A 21919-nucleotide genomic window follows, 5' to 3' on the forward strand; every position below is an offset into this window, starting at 1 on the left:
GTTTTCATCTTGATGTGGAGTGTCTTTGTGTACAGTAATATTTAGGGGTTTCCAAAATGCAGATCAGATCAAGAAAGGAGACTGGAAAATGGCCCAGCTATTGACAGAATAGTTTGAGATTTTAGTGTGGACATACACTCACTGGCCACTTTATTAGGTACACCTTGCCAGTACCGGGTTGGACCCCTTTTGCTTTCAGAGCTGCTTTAATCCTTCATGGCATAGATTCAAGAAGGTACTGGAATAATTCCTCAGAGAGTTTGGTCCATATTGACATGATAGCAACACACAGATGCTGCAGATTTGTCGGCTGCACATCCATGATGCGAATCTCCCGTTCCACCACATATCTGGTGACTTTGGGGGCCATTTTAGTACAGTAAACTCATTGTCATGTTGAAGAAACCAGTCTGAGATGATTCATGCTTTATGACATGGCGCGTTATCCTGCTGGAAGTAACCATCAGAAGATGGGTACACTGGGATGGACATGGTCAGCAACAATACTCAGGTAGGCTGTGATGTTGACACGATGTTCAATTGGTACCAATGGGCCCAAACTGTGCCAAGAAAATATCCCCCACACCATTACACCACCACCAGCAGCCTGAACCGTTGATACAATGGATCCATGCTTTCATGTTGTTGACACCAATTTCTGATCCTACCATCCGAATGTCGCAGCAGAAATCGAGACTCATCGGACCAGGCAAAGTTTTTTCAATCTTCTATTGTCCTATTTTGGTGAGTCTGTGTGAATTTTAGCCTCAGTTTCCTGTTCTTAGCTGACAGGAGTGGCACCCGGTGTGGTCTTCTGCTGCTGTAGCCCATCCACCTCAAGGTTCGACATGTGCGTTCAGAGATGCTCTTCTGCATGCCTTGGTTTGAACGAGTGGTTATTTGAGTTACTGTTGCTTTTCTATCAGCTCGAACCAGTCTGGCCATTCTCCTCTGACCTCTGGCATCAACAAGCCATTTGCGCCCACAGAACTGCAGCTCACTGGATATTTTCTCTTTTTCGGACCATTCTCTGTAAACCCTAGAGATGGTAGTGCATGAAACTCCCAGTAGATCAGCGGTTTCTGAAATATTCAGACCAGCCCGTCTGGCACCAACAACCACGCCACGTTCAAAGTCACTTAAATCACCTTTCTTCCCCATTCTGATGCTCGGTTTGAACTACAGCAGATCGTCTTGACCATGTCTACATGTCTAAATGCATTGAGTTGCTGCCATGTGATTGGCTGATTAGAATTTTGCGTTAATGGGCAGTTGGACCGATGTACCTAATAAAGTGGCCGGTGAATGTATATTTGACCTCAATACAAATTATTTAGGAATTTGTCAATAAAATTCATCACTGATTGTCTTTTTTTTTTTTTTAAAGAAAACAGGTCAAATTTACAGTTGTATTCATTTCCTTTTAAAATAAATTTTAATCCAATTTATTTAAATTATTTTTATTTATTTATTTAAAAAATGCTTTACAAGCAAAATAGCAATCAAAGTGCCGAACAGGTGAAGATAAAATAAAATAGAAGCAAGAATATAACCAAAAAAAAAGCAATAAAACACGAGGTTGACAATGAAAGGCAAAGGCAACACAAGGACTGGCCTAATCGTTGTGCTCTCTGTAATTTAAAGCCAGTTTAAAAAAATTTAAAAAGAGATTTAAAATAATTTAAAGTTCCAGCAGAGCTCACAGAAGTAGGAAGACTGAAAAACCTCCGTCTCCCCTGGTCATGAGCTCAGTCCTGGGAACTAAGCTTCTGGTCTGGAGATCATGGGGATCTACTGGGGCTGTGTGGATGTAAAAGCTCATTAAGGTAAGGAGGTGTTATATAATACACTCATCTAAACATTGCATTTTGTCAACTCACTCTTTACAAATTGACAAATAATATTTAGAAGTAAGGAAACAGTTAAAAAAACACCAGATAACAATTTTTACCCAATCCACCGCTTTATTTAACTTTACCCCAACATCGACTGAGTACATTCATCATTTTTAAAATGAAAACAGCCCAACACCTGCAGGAGTACACCATATAAATAGTTTCAACAAAAATATTAAGAATAAACTTACAAATCTAAGAGTAAAAGAATATAAATAAACGTTGATAAACAACAGCTAATTAAAACAAAGATGTTTCCTGTGAGTCAAAATAAACAAGACTGGGACCTGATAAGAGTTCAGCAGTTTTTATCCAAATATTGCTGCAGCTTGGACCTCCGTGTCGCATTTATGGAACTAAAACAGCAGATATGTTTGCAAGCGAAGATAAACCAAATAATCCCCACACCCAAAGAGTAAAAACTCCTCGTATAAAACCCCCTTTTAGTATGAAACATTCACATCCAGCAAAATTTACATACGCCTGGTTGGTGGTAAGCTTGAGAACTTGTTCAGTACAGAGAAACTCACACTGAGGGTCCCAGCAGGTAACCTAACACCATGTGTCCCTGCAGTTTTATCAGCTACATTATTTTAAGGTCTTTAAAGGCTTCCAATCAAGCTACATTCAACAAATAAGAGTCGCTACAGCTTTCTGAAGTAAAATGTGGGAAACCTGCTTTAGGGGTTTGGAGAGTGGGCATGTTATACCTGACATCCAGTAGTTTGCTGGAGTTGGGGATGTTGGAAAATCCTGTGAGGTTGGCATGTGCCTACCGAGTCTGCAAAACTTTATCCAGGTCAGAATCTATATTTTCATCTTCATCACGTTACTGTGCACAATTGCTGTGGTTGGCTGGTTATGTATGACAATCAGAGGAGCGAGAAACACATCAGACCCACCGTTCGTGGATGCTACAGCCATACAGTCATTAAATGATGTGAGCAAAGTCCAGTAGAAATAACAGAATGACTCTTTGTTACTCATCAGGCTGGTTTTTATATCAACAATTTGACATGTTCTCTATTAGTGAGGCTTCTCTTCTCTGTTTTCTTGTGTTAATTCTGTATCGTGATTTGTTAGTAATAAAAAAATAACTGCAACATAGTTTATATTCAAGTTGTTAGAAGCTTAATATAGCTACACAGTTTAATGGTTAACACACTCTGGTTAAAAACAAAACATCTTTTGCCACAAGTAAAGTTTTGTCGCAAATATGACAGACAGTACACAGTCTGTATTGCAGCATTTTAGCTCAAAATATATGTATAAACAAAGACCCAAAGCTTCTTTTGTGCACAAGAGCATGCTTCACCATTTTCTGCCCCCAGAAACGTCAAGATAAAAGTATTAGTTCTTAATCTTGGATCCTGTGACTCACACTCAAATATAAAATAAACCAATGATTAAAACAAACAAAAAAAAAATGCTCATTCTCGTTTCATTTGTTGATTAGTTTCTGTGCTGAAATATTTTCTCAGTCTGCAGCAAAATGACAAATATAAACACAAAAGGCCTCTGGGGTACATAGGATCACATGCTGACAGACTGATGTTTCTAGCCCTGTTCTAAAGAAACAAAGCACTAAGTGGAACCTGCTCTCCTGCAGAGGACTCTGCAGAACAATGTGAACTATGCCCTTTGGTTTAGCACGAACATCTGAAGGGGAGTTGTTTACCACTGATGATTCAGGTTCTTACAATCCAACTCTTCTACCTTATTAATTTTCAAGAAACTAAGTATATATTTGTGCAAATTGGCGGCACAACACGAGTGGCGTTTCCTCTAATTCAGAGCAGGGCACTGCCTACTTCAGCAGCAAGCAACCTGGCAAACAAATACTCTGCCTTGCATAAGTAGTCATACTTTTAAACTTAGTTCACATTTTGCCATGATACAGCCACAAACATCAATGTGTTTTATTGGGATTTTATGTGATAGACCCACACAAAGCAGTGCACAACTGAGAAGTGAACGGAAAGCAATACATAGTTTGAAAATTATTTTTTTACAAATAAAAATATCAAGTCTTGTATGCTTATGTATTCAACCTTTTACTCTGATACCACTAAATAAAATCCAGTGCAATCATTTGGCTTCAGAAGTCACCTTATTAGTAAATAGTCCCATCTTAGTGTACTTTAATCTCTGTATAATGTCAGCTGTTCTATTTCTGGCCTCAGAGATTTGTTAGAGAACATTAGTGAACCGTAGGCAGAATCACAAAGACCAAGGAACACAGCAGACAGATCTGGGAGAAAGTTGTTGAGAAGATAAAATATATATACTGTATAATAGCTTGGGATATTGTTAATATGTAATATCCGGAACATCTCACAGAGCACTGTTCACTCATCTTTAAATGAAAGGGGCATGATGCAACTGCAAACCTACCAGAGCAGCCAAGAGATCTATTGTAACTTTAAAGGAGCTGCAGAGAGCCAGAAACTTGTACAGGAAAATTACTATTTGTGTGCTTCACAAATGTTGCCTTTATAGAAGATCAGATTGAATTGTTTTGTTTTTTTTTGTCTATATGCACAATGTGCATCACCATGAAAACACCAATCATACATGGTGGTGGCAGCATTATGCTGTCGGGATGGTTTTATTTAGCGGCTGAAGAAATCCTGTTGGATGTTGCAAAACACTTGAGACTAGAACAGAGTTTCACCAGAACAACATCCCTAAACATGTATTTAGAACTGTGGCAAGACTTGAACCTTAATATTCAGAGATGCTCTCCATCCAATCTTACTGAGTCTGGGCTATTCTGCAAAGAATGCGCAAAACTTCCAGTCTAATGAAAAGCTAGAGGGGACAAACAACAAAATATTGCAGCTGTAAAAAGGTGGTTCTGCAAAGTACGTATATAGAAGGCCAGAACACTGCACAATGCACAGCACACTTATTTATTTTTGTAAAAAATTAAATATCCTATTACTTCTGCCTCACAATTATGGATTTTTGTTGGTCTATCACAATGAAAATCCCAAATGGGAAAAGTTCAAGGGTTATGAATACCTTTGCAAAGCAGTCTTTTATGATATATTCATATTTTGTGGGCACTGTTCCAGTTGATGCCCCCAACAAAGACAGTACAGTATAAAAAAAATACCTGCTTTCCTTAAAAGAGGCAAATGGCTATAAGAGAAGCTAAGAAGGGTGACAGTCCAAAAAAACAATAAGGCTTGCTAAATTGCATAGATTTCAGTAGTGCACCGGTGCATTTACTAAAAAAAAGGCTGTGCTCCTTTCCTCTGTTGACTTTTGGCAAGTCTGCAGAGTTCCCTCAGAAACAAGCAGAACTTCAACACCATTTGTTTCCGTTTCTCTTTGTCTCCCTGACAGAAGACGCTTAAATCCCAACACTTAAATTTGGACTCTAAATACCAAACCTAGGATCAAATCACACAATAACAAGAGAGTATTTCAATCAGCAGTAACACACGTTTCTCAATCTAAGAGATGTATAGTAATTGTTTTGGTGAATAGAGGAGTACAATATGTACTGTATTCAATTCCTTTAGAAAAAAAGGATCTTAACTGGATAGAAAATACTTTTCAGGTTGTTTAAAATATTTCTTTTTCTCCTCTGCAAAATGATTTGAAGCCCTGGAATCAGCGGCGAGAAAGAGAGCACAGCTTGGTGTCAAAGACACGCCCACCACCACTTTCTAAACAGTATAAAAGCACCAGTTCTGAGCCTGCACCATGTTAAGCTTGTTCCTCCTCCAGCAAGGATGACGCTCTGCTCATATTTAAACTCCAATGATTAATTGAGGCAGACAACAGAAGGTGGGACAAATCTCAGCCATCAACTGAGCGGGACTTCAGCCTCTGCATCTTTATCTGAGATATCGTCCTGGATCTCGTCTGTGTTCCCTGAGTCGCTGCTGGCTGCCGAGCTGAAAGACGGAGAGTTCCTGCCACCTTTAATCATCCGCCGACAGGTCTCCATCTGCACATCGAGGCCTCTTTTCATGCTGCACATCTCCATGTACTCGTGCAGGTGTCGGTTCATGTCACTCTTTGCTGTGGCCAGTTCCATCTGAAGGAATGTCAACTTGATTAGGTGTTGAAATGAATCCAAGTCAAACTCTTTAAATGCAATTTAAGTGAAAGAAAGTATACCTATGTTATTGCAAAAAAGGCACTTTGGCTTGGCGGACGTTATGTTGTTACTGGGTAAACTGTCCATCATGTTGAGTTTTGTGTTGAAATCTAATTTGTGAATAAGAATACATCCTAACAGTGATTAACATCTGAGCTAAACGTGGGATATATTTGGTCTCAAAGTGCAAATATATAAGAAGTCTAAATCTGTACAGGTCCTTCTCAAAATATTAGCATATTGTGATAAAGTTCATTATTTTCCATAATGTCATGATGAAAATGTAACATTCATATATTTTAGATTCATTGCACACTAACTGAAATATTTCAGGTATTTTATTGTCTTAATACGGATGATTTTGGCATACAGCTCATGAAAACCCAAAATTCCTATCTCACAAAATTAGCATATCATTAAAAGGGTCTCTAAACGAGCTATGAACCTAATCACCTGAATCAACGAGTTAACTCTAAACACCTGCAAAAGATTCCTGAGGCCTTTAAAACTCCCAGCCTGGTTCATCACTCAAAACCCCAATCATGGGTAAGACTGCCGACCTGACTGCTGTCCAGAAGGCCACTATTGACACCCTCAAGCAAGAGGGTAAGACACAGAAAGAAATTTCTGAACGAATAGGCTGTTCCCAGAGTGCTGTATCAAGGCACCTCAGTGGGAAGTCTGTGGGAAGGAAAAAGTGTGGCAGAAAACGCTGCACAACGAGAAGAGGTGACCGGACCCTGAGGAAGATTGTGGAGAAGGGCCGATTCCAGACCTTGGGGGACCTGCGGAAGCAGTGGACTGAGTCTGGAGTAGAAACATCCAGAGCCACCGTGCACAGGCGTGTGCAGGAAATGGGCTACAGGTGCCGCATTCCCCAGGTCAAGCCACTTTTGAACCAGAAACAGCGGCAGAAGCGCCTGACCTGGGCTACAGAGAAGCAGCACTGGACTGTTGCTCAGTGGTCCAAAGTACTTTTTTCGGATGAAAGCAAATTCTGCATGTCATTCAGAAATCAAGGTGCCAGAGTCTGGAGGAAGACTGGGGAGAAGGAAATGCCAAAATGCCAGAAGTCCAGTGTCAAGTACCCACAGTCAGTGATGGTCTGGGGTGCCGTGTCAGCTGCTGGTGTTGGTCCACTGTGTTTTATCAAGGGCAGGGTCAATGCAGCTAGCTATCAGGAGATTTTGGAGCACTTCATGCTTCCATCTGCTGAAAAGATTTATGGAGATGAAGATTTCATTTTTCAGCACGACCTGGCACCTGCTCACAGTGCCAAAACCACTGGTAAATGGTTTACTGACCATGGTATCACTGTGCTCAATTAGCCTGCCAACTCTCCTGACCTGAACCCCATAGAGAATCTGTGGGATATTGTGAAGAGAACGTTGAGAGACTCAAGACCCAACACTCTGGATGAGCTAAAGGCCGCTATCGAAGCATCCTGGGCCTCCATAAGACCTCAGCAGTGCCACAGGCTGATTGCCTCCATGCCACGCCGCATTGAAGCAGTCATTTCTGCAAAAGGATTCCCGACCAAGTATTGAGTGCATAACTGTACATGATTATTTGAAGGTTGATGTTTTTTGTATTAAAAACACTTTTATTTTATTGGTCGGATGAAATATGCTAATTTTGTGAGATAGGAATTTTGGGTTTTCATGAGCTGTATGCCAAAATCATCTTATTAAGACAATAAAAGACCTGAAATATTTCAGTTAGTGTGCAATGAATCTAAAATATATGAATGTTAAATTTTCATCATGACATTATGGAAAATAATGAACTTTATCACAATATGCTAATATTTTGAGAAGGACCTGCATATAGGGACGGTAAAACTGTCTATGAACCTGCAGCAATTTGTCTTGTTTTTTGCATCTTAGTCTTTAAAAAATTGGAAACAGCAGGTGATACCTGAAAGAAAGCCAGAACTCGCTATCAGCCGGAGAAACCTGTCTCTAGTCCTGAATCCAGGACAGCTGGCGTAGTCCACTAAGATCTTTGTGGCTAAGTTTTGCTGTTTGAGGTCAGCAGTTGTTTACTTCCATGCAACCAAAGATGTTTAATTGTAACTTAACTGTAATATTAAGAATCAAACAACTGATAACAATTACGGTACTTCTTTCATATTATGGATGTGAGCAGAATAGAACTGTGGTATTTTGTTAAATGCTTGCCACAGTATTTCTATTTGGAACGAACAGATATTGACTCAGATCTCTAACTGGTGCGTTTTTAAATGCTTTCTGTGTGTTGTCAGACTTTCAGCACAAAATCATATCAGCGTATCAGTCTACCTCAATCTGTCCGATGGTCTCCTGGTACTCCTTCTCCCTGCTCTTAAATAGTGACTCTGTTTCATCAATGAGGCTGCCAAGACTTCCATCCTGGGAATCCTTAGAGAGCACAGACAGAGGCCTCATTCATCATGCATGAGTTTACGTCTTACGCTGCATCCATAGCAATGATGTATGCTCTGACTTGTACAAGTCTGAAGAAAGTGCTTTCATTCAGGGTGGGCCTACCGGATCAGCAGCTTCGCCGCTCCCATCGCCGGGGCAGGCAGCTGTGCCGGCGGTTGCGGCGATGGTGCACGGCATGTTGAAGTTGGTGAAATCCTCCCACAGCAACAGAGTGTCCTCATTTTCTTCCCAAGTCAGACTGTCACAGTCGTCGTCAATTTCAAACGTCTCGCGCCTGGCAACAAAGGAGTTATCTGAACAATGTCTGTGTGGGGCAGAAAACAGAAAGAAAAAAGAGAGGAAGAGGGAGGGAAGCATAGAAAGGTGTAACAGCCAGCAGGTTCAGCAAAGGTTGCTTGCAAAGAGGAAATTAAAAAGTCACAGACAAGATCAAGTTTAGAGTGAAGAAAAGCAAAAAAGGATGCAGCCACTGTAGCTTATAAACTTCTAGAGAAATAATTAGTTAACTGTCAATGCAAAAGCATTCCAATGCCAACATAAATAGCTACAGCTTGCTAAAATAGCATGCAGCCTGTTAGTTGCAATATTTGAAATAAACAGCAGAGGGAGACCAAGGAACATTCAGTTAGATGGGAGGAAGGCATCACTCACAGCTGGTTGAGCATGCGTTTCATCTCATCCGTGATGTTGAGCGATCCAGGGACCTCCTCCTCAGAAGTGCTGGGCTCTGCATCCATCTCCGAGGTCTCCTCATCGGAGATGGTTTTACGCTCCTTTCTCCTGCAGCACGCCATGGCGCCCTGCAGAACAAACACATAAAGGCACATAAAGAAATATTGTGAAATAGTTCAGAATTTTTTTTCACTCATTTCAGAAAATTAAACTCATTTATTCATTACATTTGAAGTGAAATAATTGAAGCCTTTTTCATGAAATGTTGATGACTCTGGCTTACAGATAATGAAAACCTAAAATTCAGTGTCTCAGAAAATGTGAATATTACATAAGATCAATAAAAAAGGATATTTTAAACAGAAATGTCAGGCTTCTGAAAAGTATGTTCATTTCTATGCACTCAATGCTTGGTTGGGCCTCCTTTTGCATGAGTTACTGCATCAATGCAGAGTAGTATGGAGGCAATCAGCCTGTGGTTCTGCTGAGCTGTGATGAAAGCCTAGGTTGCTTTCATGGTGACCTTTAGGGTCATTTGCATTATTGGTCTGATGTCTCTCATCTTCCTCTAGACAATACTCCATTAATTCTCTTAAGGGGTTCAGGTCAGGCCAGTTTGCTGACCAATCAAGCACAGTAACACCATGGTCACTGAACCAGCTTTTGGTACCATTGGTGGTGTGGGTTGGTGCCAAGTTCTGCTGGAAAATGAAATCAGCATATCTAGAAATCTTGTCAGCAGAAGGAGACATGAAGAAAACTTAGTGGACAAACACCAGCAGATGGCATGGCACCTCAAACCATCACTGACTGTGAATACGTCACACTGGACCTCAAGCAACATGGATTCTGTGCCTCTCCACTCTTCCTCCAGAATCTGGGACATTGATGTCTAAATGAAATGCAAACTTTACTTTTATTTAAAAAAAGAACTAGGCCACTGAGCAGCAGTCCAGATTATTTAGTCCTCAGCCCTGGTAAGATGCCTCTAGCCCATGTGTAGGATTTGTCTGTGCATAGTGGCTCTTGATGTGCTGACTACATCCTCAGTCGACTCTTTGTGAAGCTCCCCCAAATTCTTGAATGGATTTTGCTTGACATTGCTCTTAAATTGGCAGTTCTCCTTGTTGCTTCTACCACAGTTTTTCCTTCCACTCAACTATCAATGAAAATGCTTGGAAACAGCACTCTGTGAACAACCAGCTTCATTAGCAAAAACCTGTTGTGGCTTACTCTCCTTGTGGAGGGTTCCAATGACTGTCTTCTGGACATCTGTCCAGTCAGCAGTTTTCCCCATGTTTGTGTAGCCTACTGACCCAGACTGAGAGACCATTCATAGGCTCAGGGACTCTTTACAGGTGTTTTTAGCTAATTAGCTGATTATGGATTTTATTATCTGTAAGACATAATCATTCAAATTACAAGAAATAAAGGCTTGAAATATTTCACTCTGTGAAATGAATCTCTATGAGTTTAATTTTCTGAAATGAGTGACAGAAAATATTGTTTGTAGATACAAACAAGCTCTTAAACAAGGCTTAGACCTTTTTCTAAATAAAATGCAGCCCTCAGTCAGGTTAAGACAATAGTTTAGATAATTATCCCTTTGAGGTCCCTACAGGTTTTGCGCTACTTGTGTCCCATGGACACAAAAAATGCTCCTTGAACATTGCGGGAAAATTAGTATTTATCAAAATGTTTTGCATTATTTATAAATGTCCTACATAACAAACATTCAGGAGTTTATTTGTTTTTAACCCCATAAATACCAGTTTTAATGAGTAAAATGAGATTTAATATAACATATATTCAGACACTTTCTCGTGCGTTAGTGACCATGCATCCTGCAGATTTTGGAGAGGTCAGTAAGTGCAGCATCAGCTGGTGCTGAAAGTATAAATTGCCACATCGTGAGGGATTGGCAGCTCACATTTAATTTGAGCTGAATGTTTCCTCTGCAGAAGAATTCATATATTTGTTTGCTGCATTTGCTGTCAGCTTTTCTCACAGAACACAATCACAGGGAGACTTGCCTTCTCTGGGAGTGACCTGGCGGGGCTGACGTTAAACATTTTTGACATGTCCTGCGAGTTGCGTTGCTGAGCCACGTCGCACAGCTTGGCCGTGATGTCGATACGCCTGCAGATGTCCATGTCCACCCGCCTGGCTTTCTCCTGGATCTTTGAGTCCAGGTCTGACATTTGCTGCAAAGGGATGGAGAGCAGTTAGCTGAAATGTGTAATCTTTCTCTTCATACCTGTTTGACATATTCTGATGAATTTGACCTCCACTACATGATGCTGGGTGTCGGGACAGAATCTCAGCTTTCCAGCTTTTATTTTAAAAGGGGCATTCCCACAATTTATCCAGAAAATGTAGCTTCGTCAGAGAGCTACTCTGGCTTTAAAATGTTTTGACAGGAGAATTAAAAGGTCTAAACTATTATCTTTACTTTTTTCCACTTAAGTTATGCAACTCTATAAAGGGTTTGTAGTAACAATCCTGAAAAGGCATCCATCAATGCGAGTTTTTAGCTGACAATATTCATTTTTATTCTTGTAACTTTGTTTTTTATGTTTGAAAATTTGGTGTTAGCAAATTCAAATTGAAGGCTTGTCATTCTCTGTTAGTTCTGCATATTTAAGCCCTCTAGACAATGATGGATGTTTTAATAGTTTACAAAAACAGCAATATTCCTATGAATTTAAAATAATGCACTCGGATTCTTCTTTAAAAAGTAGAAAAAAACGTTAGATTCTGTTTTTGTTTTCAGTATTAGACATCAAGCAAACTCTTTTCTAGTGCAACAAATGTCGTATCACCAGATTTAAAGTCACATCAGCAACCACATAACACACACACCGACTATCTTCTAAAACACATCAAATAATCTATGCCTCCTAAACAATTATCTGATTCTCTGTCACTTACCCGTCTCTGCATTCACACATCAGGGATGAAGTAAAAAACAGAAAATAACATAATTTAACAGCAACCAGATGGCAATGTGGAGATAAGCAAGATAAACAATGGAGAGGTTCCAAAATAACAGAGCCTGACTCTTTATTCACAGCCAAACAACAGCTGTAAATGCTGTGGTGTATTTAACTGTATATCACACCAGAGCACACCTGCCTGGAAACAATGCAGGCCTGAACAGGACATGAAGTGCTATAGATCTAAATCCTCTATTCAGTTCAATGAATGCTTATCTTAGGCTTTATGGCAATTCACATTTTCATGTCTCCAAAAAAGGAAGGAAGGAAGGAAGGGTGTGTTGCTATTTAGACCAATAACAAAATGAGATTTATTCTGATAATTCCTGGGAAAATGCTAAATGCTGCAGTAATGTGTGCTTTGGATAGATAAGTCAACAAAGGCCTTTATGTATGAAAGGAAAGCTTTGCCAGACTTAAGGAAGGGATGGTGACATCATCGTAGCAGTGAGCAAATACGTACGTCGCTCATCAGGCCCTTGAAGACCACGAGTTCAGCCTTCAGTCTGTCTACCTTCTCATTCAGCTCATCCTGGATCTCTGATGACTCCCGGGCGCTCTAGATGGACGTGACCAAAAGGGATTCAATCCAAAGCAACAATTATCATTCATGGAATGAATTTCCATTACATAGTTTAGTTAAGACTTTAAGATAGTTGTGAATCATGCTAAAGTACATTTGGATCAGCTCAACAGTGGGTACGGTCAACTAAAGCTTTAATTTAAGTCACATCAACTTTAACAGTAGCTAACCTAATAACCCAGGGACAACAATTTGTGTTCATTCTCATAATCACAAGATGCAAATGTGTTACATGGATATGTTTTCAGTAATTTAGGCTGTCAAATGCTGCATAAACAGGCAGATAAATCTCTTTCTTGTCTTTTCAGGAATTACATGGGTACAACTAGCATCTTGTAAACAAAGATCACCACTAAAAAGCAGGAAATTTGGGTTAAACTTACATGGGATCTTTCAAAGGAACACAAATCAGCCCATCAGCATATATGAGTCTCCCATATTGTGCTGTGTTTTTGTTTTGTTCTCTCACAGAGGTAAAAGAAATATTATAATCTGTCATCCTGGATGGAGTGTTGTCTTCAGATTCTTTGCTCTCTCCTGTTATATTGTTCTTTCTTACCTGATCTTCCTCTGCTGTGGATCTACACACACCTGAGCCTCATCCTGGTTATTACTGAACTGTAAATAAGTGGACTGACAAGTCTTCTCCTCCTCACCAGCTTTGGTTTTCGTGTATTCAGAATACCTTTCTGGGTCTACTTTATGCCTCCATCGATAAATACAGTTTAAAACACTGACTTTCATTACAGCTTTACACAGCAGATAAAGTAAATTCCCATGGAGTACCATGACTCAATAAGCAAATCTGTTTAGTTATAATGGTACTACGTGCTCTTTTAAAACGCCTGAAAAAAATAATTAGTATATATAGTAGCATACATCCCCTTTAATTGTGTTTTTTGTATTAGGACATAAAATTATTTTAACCTTTCTGGTTTCTAAAATAATTAGTCTAGCCTCAAATCCACAAAAAACATAACCTGACACCATGAAACCAGAATTTAAAATATGTATGTGAAAAGCTCAGTACACCCCATAATTAATTGCATTTAAAGCCACCTTTAGTGGTAAAGTACCGTAGTCATTTTTACATGACTTTTTTAGTCTCTTAAGATTGTTGCAGAAGTATTTTTGGCCAGTTGTTCTTTACGATATTGATTCGTTCATTTAGGTTTATTGGCATTCGTTTCTGGAAAACATCAGGTTGAGGACTGGACATCGACTGGGCCATAGAACATTTTTTATTCTGTTCTTTTTCAGCCGCTCTGTTGTTTGCTGTTGTGGTTCAGATCGTTGTCCTGTTGCATGATCCAGTTGGGCCAAACTTCATCTGTCTCACATCTGACTATGGAATATGTTCATAAATAGAGACGTTCATGGTTCTACTAATGACTGCAAGGTGCCACGTCCTGTGGCTGTAAAACAAGCCCACATCATCACCCCTCCACCACCATGCTGGACAGTCGATATGAGGTCTTTGTGCTGATATGCAGTGTTTGGTTTTCTACAAATATGGAACTGTGTATTATTCCCAAACATCTTTGCTTTGGCATCATCTGTCCAAAGGAGTCTTGTGGTTCATTCAGATGAAATGTAGCAAACATAACTGGTGGTGCCATATTTTCCTTATGAAAATATTCTTTGTCTGGCAATCTTTTCAAACAAGTCATAATTGTTTATGGTTTTACTAATTGTACTGTCATGAAATTTAACATTTTCTATTCTAACTGAGGCCTGTAGAATAACTTTTCAATTTCTGCAAGCATTGATCTTGGGATAAATTGTCTCAGATGCCTACTACTTGGGACACTGGTAACTATCTCAAATGTTTTCCATTTGTGTATAATTGTATCCATTCCCAGATTGATGGGCCTCCATCTTTGCTTCTCTAAGATCATTGTTGATATTTTCCCGTCTTGGCATTATGGTATTCTCTAGACAAGAACACTTCCACTTTGATCACATTTGTTGATTATCAGTTAATAAACGGCTTAATTTAGCAGCACTTAGCTGCAAAGTTGTATTTAAAATCCCCTGGAAGCAGCAAGGACATCGTTTTTTCTTTATGGCTTTGCTATGTTGTGTGTTTTTGTACACTTAAGGTTAGATTCTAATTAATTTAAACTTGGTAATGACATTCATTTTTTTCTATACATCATTATTTGTAAAAACAACATGAACTGAACAAGGATGTACTTTCTTTTTAGCATGCCTGTAAAGCAGTAACTAAATTATGTGCCTACTAAGGAATTGTTAATTGTAATTTAACCTATAGCCTCAAATTTAGTCTTTGCTGTATTTCTAACCAAACAGTGGTCTAATTAAACATGGTAACATGGTTTCAGTAGTTTAATGACATTCACAAAATCTAAAATAAAGTTAAATACTGTTTAGTTTATCCTATAGGAAATGCCAGGTTATGCTCCTGTATTAAGTTAGCACATTGACTCCTCTGGCTCTGCTCTCTGAACCAGAAATGGCTGTTAATGCTGACTTTATTCGAACAGATTCCTGTCTCTTCTATACATTGACATATCTGTGTGCACTGCAAGGTTAAAACCCTCAGTAGTCCTATCTGGTGTTTTGCTGATCCAGACTATAAGACAAACATGCATGCTGCTACAGATCGATTGGTGCAGAAGCAGAAAAAGGAGAGGCTGCCAAAGAGATGGACTACCACCAGCTGGGACCTCTATTTGTGCCGTGTTACATGTTTAAGGTGATGCACTTTAAATTCATTTCCCCTCTACATCTACCTCCTTTCGTCTGCCCTGAGCAGAAACATACTGGCAGACTACTGGTAATGTTTAATGTTTATATCTCCAGTATATCTCTGCCAGCAGCCTCTTCTGATGGCTTTATAATGTGGTTATTCTGATCTGGCTGTTTCCAACACTCTGCTCCATGTAGCCTCAGTTTCTCTATTCTATCTGGGACTCTTGTTTTTTTATAATGATATAATGGTGACAAGATGTCAAATATCTTTCCATGTGTATGTTAGCAGAACATATCTCATTGTTTATGTTTCCAAACCTGCTGTAGGGAGTCCACAGTGGACTCCAGCCTCTCTCGCTTGGACAGTTCCTCCTCCCATCTGCAACACAGCACAGACAGCAGAGGTGGTCACTTTTACTACTGGATCGAGTCCCCCAGAGGCCCAACATATGGCTTAATGGTACTTTTGTGGAACAATACGCCCATCTCTGATTACAAAGCGTCCCTGACAGCATGGTATCACACTCACTGCCCCCTCTATTTCCACCCTTTTGTCCTCTTCTTCCTTTGTTGTCTTCAGTGATTCAATAAAAACGCAAAAGGAAGAAAGGAGCACTGGCCTTTTGACAAACACAACAAACATTGCTCATGAATAGTGTTGGGACTCTTGAGTGACTGCAGGGTGGAGTTTTTCTGCTGCAGCCTGCTTTTGTTGAATTTCATCAAAGTGACTGAGATTTGTGCAAAGATAAAGATACAAAAAATGAAGTTATTACAGGATTATGGGTGAATGTATTCAAATTTGATCCAACTTTAACTTAGATCTTAAATTACAGACTCAGCACAGTTATGAGAAAAAACCATTTCTACAAAGAAAATGCTAGTGTCTGCGTGAGGTTTAAGCAAAATGCTAATTATAAGGAGACCATGCTGTGGTCCAACACTTGAGGCTTTTTTAAGTAAGAAAATTTTGCATTCCAAAATGTCATAGTCCATGACCCACTTCTTAGGTTTCAACTCCTACAAAAGTAATCATTCCCTTTTTATCAAATGTAAATTTAGCGTAACAGAGTATTGATATGTTAGATTCAGGTAATGTTTAAAACTTGATAAGGTGATGTTGTAGATGGGGGTTGTTGTGAAGTGCAAGTCAAATCAAGAGAAAACACCTTTCATTCAGAAAATAAAATAATTTTTGATATACTTTTATACTTGTCTCATCATGCTAACACTTCCTATCATATTACACAGTTTAGGACCTCTGGCATGAAATGAGCCCCTTTCACTCAAGCTGAGCTAAAACGCCTTCTTGCCCTCCTGGTACAATCTGTGCAAAGACCAGAGAACTGATAATAATTATATTTATATATATTTATCTATATATATATCTCTATAAACACATATATATATATATAGTCAAAAGTGTGGACACCCCTTCTCATTCAATGTTTTGTCTTTTTTTTTTATTACTACCTCTGGGTACTTCCATATATTTTACAGCAAAGGTCATTTTTATTCTAGCTTTAGCATTTTATATTAGCAATTACTGGGGTTGCTGTGGTAAGCATTACAAAAACAACTATATAAATTAGCGGTGCACCAATTGCAGTTTTCTGGCTGATAACCAATCTTTAAAAAGCCTGACCTGCCAATTCCAATTTTGGGCAATACCGATTTGTTTTTTAATAACTAACACTGATGGGTGTTATAGGTTTACAATACACCTTCAAAGTTATAATCTTATTTAACAAACACTAATCAATACCCATGAAACAATACAAACTTGTTTTAACTGCACATGAGGCAGTGCTCTAAGATATGAGATCGGTTTCACATGGAGGTATCGGCCGATCACTGATCTCCCAAAATTAAGGAAGTGGGGCCTGATCAATCGGCCGGCTGATCAATCGGTGCACCCTAGTATAAATATGAATTCCCTGCAGTATTTGAATCTTAAAGGCTGCTAACACTCCCAAATCCAACATTTTCTCTGACAGAAAATGAAAGCTCAAAAGATAAAACATCAACTTCCTGTTAACTGGTAAAAATCTTGCTCTCTTTTGTTTTCTGGCTGCCACAGACCTGTTATACAAAATAGATTCCTTTTAAAAAACTTCTTACATTTCAGTGCCTCCTTTGAATAAGTTTTGAACAGATCCCTAATACTGAAAGTAAGTCACTTCGTGTCTTCTTCCCCAGCAGAGTCCAAAGCTAAGAGTCCTGTTGTTGGCGACCTAGTAGTTTCTTTATCAAGTGTTCATTTTAAATACATGGTGTGAAGAGGTGATCGAGAATTCAATTGAGAATTATGACACGTCAATCAGACTGCCAAATGTTACCATTGCTGTCATAGGATTCTTCCGCTGAAAAACATAATTTTAGCTAACGGTAGTCTATTGGCAATCAGTCCCAAGTGAGGAAAACATTCAACTAATGCTAATAATAAAGCACCAGAGCCTCCGATTAGCTTTAATCTATAATTAGATATGGAGTTCTGGTTTTCCCCATTGCTTCCCCTCTTGTCATATTACTCCTTTTGACCACAGCAGCTGTAGTTAAACAAAATTAGCAGCCAGTTTCATTGTCTTGCTGCATGTTGCATACAAACGCCAGAGGGCTCAGCCTTCTATATGAAGCATGGCCCCAATGCACACTCATCTTGTGCGATAAGAGACAACAATCATGCTGTTGTGTAAAATTCAGTGTAGAATTCAGAATGAAGGAAAAACTCATTAAAGCGTGTAAAGTGACAACACTGTATCAGACAGCCATGTGAGGATGACTCATTCTAGGACATATTGAGGGGGATTAAAATAAAAAGTGGTTTTCTGAGTGTGGGTGTTAGAAAGGACTGGGTGAGGCAGTGGGAATTGTATGACATGCCAGAACATATATGTTTACCTAATGAGAGGGGGATTACATAACATTACCACCGCTTTTATTTACCCATAGCCTTTGCCATGGAGAAAGCTAAACATAGCCTGAAGCTGGAACATGTGTCACTAGAAATCACTTTCCCAACAAAACTTCCATTCAGAAGCCACTGAATGTACACTGTCTAATTAGAAAGAAGTACTCCTTTGCAGGGCTCGCCAGCTTGCACTCAGATTGAAAGCCTTGAGCTGAAGAAAATGCTGGCAGCGGTGCTATACTGTGTCCACAACTCTCGTCCAGTCTGCCGCAGACCTCTGGCTGGGGTCACTGGAGTTCACAACTGCACCACATCCTCCTCAGACGCATGCTTGTCACAGCGTTTTCATCACTGGTGTTGTCACTTCCTGAGTCTCCGCCATGGCCTTTTCAGTTATCACCTGCACTCGAAGTGTTGACAGTTCAATGCAATTAAATGCCCATCAGTAGGTGAGCTAAATCCACTATATGTATGTCAAAGCTATTAATATCAAATGTATTAGAGTCTGCTTTGTTATTAAGGCAGCAGGTTTTTTCTATGTTATTTGGAGTGAATAGAGTTAATATAGGTTAAAAGACAGCATTAAAATAAAAAGGGTTTCTTTGTGTGACTGAGTCAAAAAGGAAACACCGGGAATCTCCTTACAAAGAGAAAGACAGCAGGAGGGTTGCAGCCTGTGTCAACTCAAAAGACATTTGTTTACTGCTAAACAGATTCTTTGAAATCTCAAATAAAACAGGTATGTGCAGTGCTTTGAAAAAGTATTTTATCTACTGTCTTTCTTCTGTTTTTGCTTTTTTGTTGCGCTTAAATCTTAATTTCTGAAAAGGATAACCTAAGTTAATGCAAAATACAGTTTTCAAATATTGATTTCAATTATTCGAGGAAAAGCTTTCCAAACCAACATGGCTTGATGGAAAAAAATAATAATTGCCCCCTAAACCTATTAACCGGTTGTGCCACCCTTGGCAGCAACAACTGCCATGACTTGTTTACAATAAGATGCAATGAGTCTTTTTACGTCACTGTGGAGGAATTTTGCCCCACTCTTCTTTGCAGAATTGTTTTAATTCAGCCACATTGGTTGGTTTTCAACCATGAATGGCCTATTTAGGATGCATGCTTCATAACGTAGGGCCGCTTGATATTAAGACCATTTTCAGGATTTTCCCCCAGACGAACAATCATGATTTCATAAGTTATGGAAGGTTGTCCAGATCCTTAAGCATCAAAACAGCCCCAGACCATTACAGTATTGTCTTTTTTTTTTTACTGAAATGCTTTTATTGTTTGCCAGATGTACCGGAATGAACACCTTCTAAAAACTGTACCTTTTGTGTCCAAAGGTTACTGTTGGTAAAGGTACAGTAAAGGTCCCGCTGAATTTTTTCCTCAGAGTGGGGACTGAAATGAAATCATGATTTGAAAACTTCTTTCTGTATTTACTCAGGTTGTCATTGTTTAATATTCAAAAAAATGAAAACAGAAGATATCTGTTAGGGGACAAATACTTATTTGCAGAACTATAACTACGGTCCCACAAAAAAAAACTTGGAATTGCAGCAACTCATAGTCAGTGTGCTTGTATTTTTAGCAGCTAAATCAAAAAATATTCAACAAAACAAATTATTAAATGTTTGTGAGTCATTGCAGTTTTTTAAATATCTAATTCAGCTCTCCATCTGAAACATCTTGTATGTTATTAAAAGCCTGCTACAACACAGAAAGAGAAAGTGCCCCACACCCAACAGATCATTTCTAATACATTTCTTTAACAATAAAGTTTCTCCCACTCCCTCCATTTTGGAGTGAGTCTGGGAGTTACGTTTGCACGCGAGTCGCCTCATTGTTCTCCTATCACTGCGCCCGAGGACACAGATCAGCTTTAACACTTCCAGTTAGCACCCAGATAAGATAATCTTTTCCATCTTGATTCTTTTTGATAACAGTGCTGACAATTCTGTGGCACGCATAACGGTTTAATAAGGTATGATTGTTTTTCTTTCTCTGCCAGAGCCAAAAAAAGAAATAATTTTAAAGATCCAAGAATTATGAGTTGTTCAACTTCCAAAGGGTGTATAGTTCTCTTATGCAACAGGCAGTAAACACCTAAAACACCCTGAGGAAAACTTTGAGGTGTGGTTATACGTAATACTACAAACCCTATGTGCCTCATTGCAAATAAAATCTGCAACCAGACAACACCCTGTTTAAACTATATGATGCTGTGGAAAGTGTGAGGCTATGAATCCGATGTCAAATTAAAAGCTCAAAGATAGATCCTTGGGTAAGACTACATTAAACCACTGCTGGTCCTGAGGCAACCATTTTAGTCTCGATTAATTTAAAGTTTATTGTTTTAATATCTGACTTTTGGATGTTTATATTTACACCAGTCACCTCCACTAGATTTATAAAGATGATATAAAGTCGGGATAGTACAAATCTATCTATATATGTTTAAAAAAATGTATGACAGACAGTGAAACTTTAATCCTTTGTAATTGCTGTTCATTTAATTATTTTTCAATGTTTTTGTAGTATAAGAAAGTTATATAAATGTAAAATAATTGTATCAGTTGAAATACTTGTCAACACAAAAGACGAATACCTAACCATTGTCCAAGCATCCAAAACATTCATATTGAAACCTGTTTAAACATAGTAAAAATATTCCATGCATTTTTTGCAAGCAGTGTTAGTTTTCTGTCACACATACAGACTTCTTATGATGTTCTTTAAACAATGGCTCTCTTCTTGCCAATGACCAGATTTTTGGAATGCATGACAAATAATCATCAAATTCCTCCTCCTGAGCTGAGAATCTCTTATAGCATATAATATTAATATGCTTAACTTGTTAACGAGGTTTCTCTCTCTCTAACAACACTTAAAAAATTTAAAACACTTTTGGCAGAAAACATGCGATTTCTCTCAGAAATCTCATTAGGTGTGTCTCAAATCTTTTATCAATGACAGCAAGATTTGGACGGGCTCATTACATTGACTACAACAGCACTGTGGTTCAGTAACTTTGGTTTTCAAAATGGAGCTTTCAGGAAACATACATCTGCTGCACAGAGACGTAAAATAGTGAGCAAATTATTCTTCCCCCAAGTAGAACCATAGTAGGTCATCGATTGGCTGTCAGGATCCTGTAATCTATAGCCTCCTCCTTACTCCACAGAGACACATGTGTAGCCCATTAATGAAGCAGCCATGTGAAATGGATCAGGCGAGTATGTGAAGCAGCTCAGGAGCCCACCGTCTGGCTGCACAAGGGTCTCTGCCAAGGAGACAACATATCAAGGTCAAAGCTTATTTAATTTTTTTGCTCTGTCTCCCTGAATGACCCCAATCAACATGCCCAACTCAACCACACACTATAACCTTTTATCACCACACCTTCCTCCCATGGAAGGTAGTATCTGGTAAAAAAGCAGATGAATTCCTGACTTACTCAGTCATGTAAACTGTGCACAAAGGAGGATAATTCACTCAGGGATGATTCTTCTGCTCTATGCCCTGTGAGGACAGACAGTCTTAAATATATCCCCCATAAAGCAGACATGACACAGATAATAACAGCAGCCGTTTTGGTGTTGCT

At 39.0% G+C, this 21919-nt stretch overlaps 1 protein-coding gene across 4 annotated transcripts in view; it reads right to left on the minus strand.

Moving 5' to 3' along the window:
* Positions 1 to 1944: 1944 nt before the first annotated feature.
* The window catches only part of iffo2b (intermediate filament family orphan 2b), a 40128-nt gene continuing 20153 nt past the window's right edge, over positions 1945 to 21919 (minus strand). The window contains exons 2-9 of one of the 4 annotated variants that reach the window (XM_047347797.1): positions 15720 to 15780; positions 12567 to 12662; positions 12039 to 12044; positions 11141 to 11311; positions 9087 to 9235; positions 8538 to 8709; positions 8310 to 8408; positions 1945 to 5946 (exon numbers count right to left, since the gene is read on the minus strand). In XM_047347797.1, the coding sequence (XP_047203753.1) occupies positions 5713 to 5946; positions 8310 to 8408; positions 8538 to 8709; positions 9087 to 9235; positions 11141 to 11311; positions 12039 to 12044; positions 12567 to 12662; positions 15720 to 15780 (988 nt within the window). In that variant the 3' untranslated portion in view covers positions 1945 to 5712. Of the gene's footprint in view, positions 5947 to 8309; positions 8409 to 8537; positions 8740 to 9086; positions 9236 to 11140; positions 11312 to 12038; positions 12045 to 12566; positions 12663 to 15719; positions 15781 to 21919 lie in introns of all 4 variants that reach the window. The other 3 variants (XM_047347795.1, XM_047347798.1, XM_047347796.1) reach the window with 3 other exon arrangements.

Source organism: Girardinichthys multiradiatus, chromosome 20, assembly GCF_021462225.1.
Source record: "Girardinichthys multiradiatus isolate DD_20200921_A chromosome 20, DD_fGirMul_XY1, whole genome shotgun sequence".
NCBI lineage: Eukaryota > Metazoa > Chordata > Actinopteri > Cyprinodontiformes > Goodeidae > Girardinichthys > Girardinichthys multiradiatus.